Here is a 6,209-nt window from a genome sequence, read left to right as displayed (position 1 = left end):
ACAAGTCCAAATCAATCTCCAGTTAATATTCCTAAAATGGTAATTCCAAAAGTATTTATTACAAAATGTTGCAGGGCAATGAATCACATGTCTGAAAATGTATTATTGCATTTGCTATAATATTAACACTGTTTAACAAGACCTCAGACAAAAAAATTCAAAAAACAAAAAAAAACAAAACTGTAACATAATCGCAAAACAGAATGCAAAGAAACACTTTAATATAAAGGAAAACAAACACACTTCCATAAACGATACTGGACAAAGAATTAAGGTGAACTCAGGGCTTATAAACAAACAGGACAATCAATGTAGAAACAGAACAGGTGTGGGGAACTGATTAACAACCATATAGAAAAACTGACAACCAACCAAACAAAATGAGAACAAAGGAAACAGGAACTAGAATTAAACCAAAACAAGGAATACATGTTACAACCTGCTGGTATTGCATCGAATAAAATTCTATATTCTCGTGGAGATATTGGAATACAGAATGTCTTTAAAAATTCAGTACATGTAAATAAATAGCCCTCACATTTATAGAATATCATTTTTTTTTAACCCAGTTGTCATAGAAGGTTGGTTTATTTTTATATTTAACATTTTATTATTCCATATTAACTGTTTGTGTGTGTGTGTGTGTGGGGGGGGGGGGGGGGTATAAGTTTGTATATGTATATATGTTGTATATATTTTGTATATAAGAAGGCAACATAAAAGAGCCTGCAAGTTGGATAACTGAGTGGGTTTGTGTTTGTTAACCTCACAGTCACATTTTAAAAGGAACTCTATACCACCAACTTTTTAAAAAATAAGATTTGGAATTATAACCATAGTTTATCTTAATGCCTAATATAATGTTTAGTCCAGTTCAACTTGAAAATTGTATTAGAATAAAGACACAAAAGGATGGTGATGGCAGGACACCGATTCCCCGGCAGCGAAGATGGTGGTTGGTCGATGGCATAGACCCAGAGCTTCCCAGAGCCGACAGCCCATGGTGGAGTCGAGGGAGGGAGGAGCCAAGGGCTGACGACAGCTGGGAGACGACTGTGGGAGATGGAGCTGGTGGACCCAAAGGCGCAGAAGGAAGACCGATGGTACTGAGCGGAGTCGCTGGCACTGGAGACCAAGGCGCAGTCACAGCGACGAGCGACAGAGGTGGAGGTCCCAAGGGCTGAGGCGAAGCCGGTGTGACGGAGGACAGAGGCGATGCTGAGGGGAAGGAGGAACCCACTGCAGCTGTAGGGGTGGAGGGACAGAGTGCCATGGATGGCCTGTAAGTCTGTGGCTGAAGTGGTGGGACGACTGACCGAGGTGGAGCCGGTAGGACGAGGGAACCTGGTTGAGCCGCAAGTCCGAGGGTCTCTGGTGGAGACGAGGGTGGGAGGAGCCAAGACGGAGCTGACGGGCCGAGGTGTAGGCGGAGCCGTAGAATCCACATTCACATGCGCTGCTTGGTGTTTGCGTGACCTGCAGCTGTGGGGCTTCCACGGAGATGATGCAGGGCTGCAAACCACCGGTAGCGATGGGGCTGGAGGACTGGCTGAGTACTGAGGTGGCGTAGATAGGAGACTAGAGAGGGCCACCGTAAGGAACACACAGTCAATACAGGTCAGTGAAAGGGTTAATCCCCAGTCTATAGTATCCTCCATGCTGTCATTAAATAGCGGTAAATCCGAACAGACAGACAGATTCGAGTCGAAAGTTCTCATAATCCAACGAAAATTCTGATACAGGGTGGGATAGGGAGGGAATCAACAAGTCCCCGTTGAAGTCCATTAGTCAGTCCTCTGAATTTGTTCCCTCGGCTGTGATGTCACTGGCTCACACCCCTGCTCAGATTCTCCGGGGAGTTCCTCCTTCAGCGCGATGGTGGGCACTGTCTTCCCTTTCTTGGGCACTGGCTCACTCGTCGCCATGAATAACCTCTCCGTCTCTGCAGGGGGCTCAGTTGGCTCCCTAGTGGTTGTCAGTGGTGGAACTTGCTCTGGGTCTGGCTGTGTTCCGGATCGAGATGCAACACTCTCCAGACAGAGGTCCTCAGGGTCTCGTCGTCAAGGGAGCTGGTCATAGCTAACCGGACAAACTCCCTCGTGAACTCCAAAAAATCGTGGATCTCCTGGGCCACGGCGATGAACTTTGCCCGTTCATCCATCTTGGGTGGTCCGATCATCTGTCACAGTCGTGTTCAGGCAGGAAGACGAAGACAGATGGATCAAGTTCAAAACACTCCAAGTTTAATAATAATACACCAAGCAGGCAGACAGGTGAAGGTTAACACAACCAAATGTAATGGTGATCGGACAGGGAATGAAGGCAAGGGTACATCTTAAAGGGTTGGTTTAAGTTGTTCACCCAAAAATGAAATTTCTGTCATTAATTACTCACCCTCATTTCGTTCCACACCCGTAAGACCTTCATTCATCTTCAGAACACAAATTAAGATATTTTTGATGAAATCTGAGAGGTATATGACTCATCCATAGATATATAATCAACATTTTCAAGGTCCAGAAAGACATTGTTAAAATAGTCGACGTGACTGCAGTGGTTCAACCTTAATTTTATTAAGCGACGAGAATACTTTTTGTGCGCAAAAACAAATCAAAAATAACAACTTTGTTGAACAATCTCTTCTCTTCCCTGTCATTATCCTTACGTAGTTGCCGCAGTAAACACAGTAGAGGCTTCCGTGTTTACGTCCGAATGCCGGCTCAGTATTGGCCAAAGCTGACCACGTGAGCAGCACGACGCATGCGTGTGATGCTGACACAGGAGCCGGCCAATAATCATTGTAGTCATTGTTCTAACATACAACCTGAAAGAGCTGGACATAAACTTGTTGAATAAATTCGTTATTTTTGTGCACAAAAAGTATTCTCATCGCTTCATAACATTAAGGTTGAACCACTGCAGTCACGTCAACGGTTTTAACAATGTCTTTAGTACATTTCTGGACCTTGAAAGTGTTGATTATATTGCTGTCTATGGACGAGTCATATACCTCTCGGATTTCATCAAAAATATCTTAATTTGTGTTCTGAAGATGAACGAAGGTCTTACGGGTTTGGAACAACATGAGTAATTAATGACAGAATTTTCATTTTTGGGTGAACTAACCCTTTAAGTAGTGAACACAGACGAGATGATTAATAGAACACAGCTGGTACAAATGAACTAATAATGATCGTAAACAAAGACACGTGACAAATGAAAACAAACTGAAGGTCCTTGAAAACAGAAACTAACAGAACATAATGGTGACAGCAGTATAGTAATATTGAATACACATTTCATAATGTCATATTTTTCAATATATCAAAAATGGCAATTCCTTATGTAGGCTATTATTAAATAGCCTATATTGTAATGTATTAGCACAATATATTATTCTGAATTTTCAATATACATTAAAAATAATATAGCCTATTGGTTGTTCATATATAAGGAAATATATTTTTTGTATCTAATGGGTAGCTTTAGTCCATTTTCTCACATTAATATGATACTTTCCAAGAAGAAAAAAAAATAAGATAAAATAAATAATAGGCTATTATTGCAATCAATGTTTAGACCATGTTATATGTCAGGTGGTACGTAATGACATGAAAGAATCTATGAAATGTTCGAAAGAACCGATTCGCGGAACTGACAAGGACTTCCCGTCACTGGAATGAAACCTCGAATCGTAGGGCGATTTGCCATGATTGAAGGAGGAACTCGAACCGTAATACATCAATAGAAATTTGGGGGTGGACTCTTTTGACTCGGGCCAGTAAGCAACCACCTAAAACCTGTATAACAACGCGCGAAATATCACTCAGAGGACTGTATGAATGACATAGCAACGCCCTGACAACCACCCACGCCACCGTTAAGGCAACTTTTGCACAGGTAAAAACTACTCACATTTTCCTAAAAGTTGACGAAAGCAGATATAATTAGTCTATTTATTATTTATAAGATGCCAAAATACTCGAACTGTATTTCCCTAGCAATAGCAGACTTAGTCTTTGGAGTAGGCCTAGTCTTTTGAAAAGTAACTGTTATTCTTTTTTAAAATCCCGTTTTGATACTAAAATCTTAAATTTTAAGAATTTAAATAACTCTCGTTTTTTTTGAGTAACTGTATATATCAAACGTCATTAATGTATCTGTGTAAAAATGTAATTTAGGCCTATATATTTGCCCATCATCACCCTTTGCAGAATCTTTATTTTGGCCCGAATAATACATGCATACAAAACCGTTGCTTACGTGACTACGAATAAACTCTCCAAGTCAAAGTGATGCAAAGTAGGACATGATGAAAGCACAGACATATGCTAAATTCTGCTATAGGCTATGTTGTTACCTTGGAAACAAGCATATGGATTGTTGTGTTGAGTATACATGTGCATGAATCTGTCTTGGCACAAAAGCTCCAGCACTCCAGCACACAGCAAATATTTACTCTTTCCTTGTTATTATGAGAATTAGACTGTATAAGTGACATTATATGTAACTTCCTGGCTGATATAACAAGATATTATACCCTGATGATGCATACAGTTATTCTTAGTAAGCAAAATCTGCTCTAGGCTCACAGAAATGCACAGTCACCATAGCTCATTTGTAATAGACATTTGTATGACCATATGGCTGTATTTTTGCAGCCAGCAGCAGCATCTGCTCTCTCTTCTTGCCTTTGCTAATTCATCACTTCTGTTTATTTATATAATCTATTTATGGTTTGATAGTATTTTTCACATTTAATTTCATGCATGCGAGTTTCTAAATGAGATTCTGCAAAGAGTCAGTCTTTATATTAACATATGCATTTATTTTTCTCTGTATCTGTTTTTTTTTTTTTTTTTTTTGTATCATAGTTCTTGCACACCTTATATTTTTTTTTGCAATGGGTTCCTTTAAGGGCCCACAACTACTGGCACATATATCGATACAACAAAATCATTGTGAGGTACATTGCTCAGACATTATTTTGTGCACTTTTTTTTCCTCAATGCATTGTGGGAATGAGAAAACACAGAGTTCTGAACAAAATACCCAGCATACAATCTGAAATATTGAAAATTAAGCGATATAGTAACACTTTCCAATACTGAAGGATCAACATAAATAATGAAACAAATGTGACATGAAATAATAATAATAATAATAATAATATAAAAAAACACACATGTACAGCAGTAAATGCTCTCTAAAGGGTGTTTAAATTGTGTTTTTGTTTTTAATCCCTTTGTATGGGGTCACCAACGTATGGCACTCACTCACTTAGTGAATAAAATAAGCTCTGTTTTGACAATGAAAAACTGCTGACAATATAAAAATACATGGCATCGTAGTTCATTAAATAAATCAACAATTTATATATATTTATATTCATATATTTATATATATATATATATATAAAATAGCAAATTGAAATATATAAAAATATGCCTAACAACTTCTCAGAAAAGGTAACAGCCATCAGCATTCAAGAATATTCCACCTCATGACACAACCAACCACAATAACCTCACTTATGTACAAATAATCCACGACGCGTGTTTGTAGTCAGGGTGTCGTATGAACGAAAAAGGAGTACTTTCCGAATGTGCACATTATGATAGAGTTTAGATGTCGATTACATGACAATGTGTACAAGTCCTCGAGGAAAGTATTCAAGGAAATTTAGTAATGCTCCAGAATAAATTAGACGAGAAGGTAAATTCCGTTTTCTTAAGTATAGTTTAGTCAGTGTTTCATTGGAGAAGGGGAGAGGGGACGGTTTTAACAGTATAACAGCCCATTGAGAAACAAACATAGGTGTGGATAGCTATCTCACACACACACACACACACACACACACACACACACACACACACGTACAAGAAGTTGTATTGTAGGGCAAGGAATTAAAGATTTCTCTAACAGCTGACCTATCTCGACTTAAGCTCATGTGGTGTAGTGGTCATTATTTCTGTGTTCTGATGCTGTCTGTTCATGATGGTCGAGTTTATGGCAGTGAACGTGCTCTGGACGTTCTGAGTGAGGGCCCGATCCCATGTGAAGTGGTTTATCCCTGGTGTGTCCTGGTCAGGCAGTGTCTTGCACCGAGCTGAAGTCATCCCCTCTCCCTGTACCCCTCCTCTTCCTCCAGGCTCAGAGCTGTGGGGCCGTCGCTCCCCTCACTCTCCATCACATGGTAAAGTACCATC

The 6,209-nt window shown here is 39.7% G+C and overlaps 1 protein-coding gene across 1 annotated transcript in view; it reads right to left on the bottom strand.

Moving 5' to 3' along the window:
* Positions 1–4,807: 4,807 nt before the first annotated feature.
* Positions 4,808–6,209, bottom strand: part of igfbp6b (insulin-like growth factor binding protein 6b) — a 4,705-nt gene continuing 3,303 nt past the window's right edge. The window contains exon 4 of the mRNA XM_051880695.1: positions 4,808–6,209. This exon is cut by the window's right edge and continues 84 nt beyond it. Coding sequence (XP_051736655.1) covers positions 6,180–6,209 — 30 coding nt within the window. The 3' untranslated portion in view covers positions 4,808–6,179.

This window comes from Ctenopharyngodon idella, chromosome 22 (assembly GCF_019924925.1).
Source record: "Ctenopharyngodon idella isolate HZGC_01 chromosome 22, HZGC01, whole genome shotgun sequence".
NCBI classification, from domain to species: Eukaryota; Metazoa; Chordata; class Actinopteri; order Cypriniformes; family Xenocyprididae; genus Ctenopharyngodon; species Ctenopharyngodon idella.
Note: the sequence above shows the minus strand (reverse complement) of the source record. Positions and strands in the feature narration are given on the sequence as shown.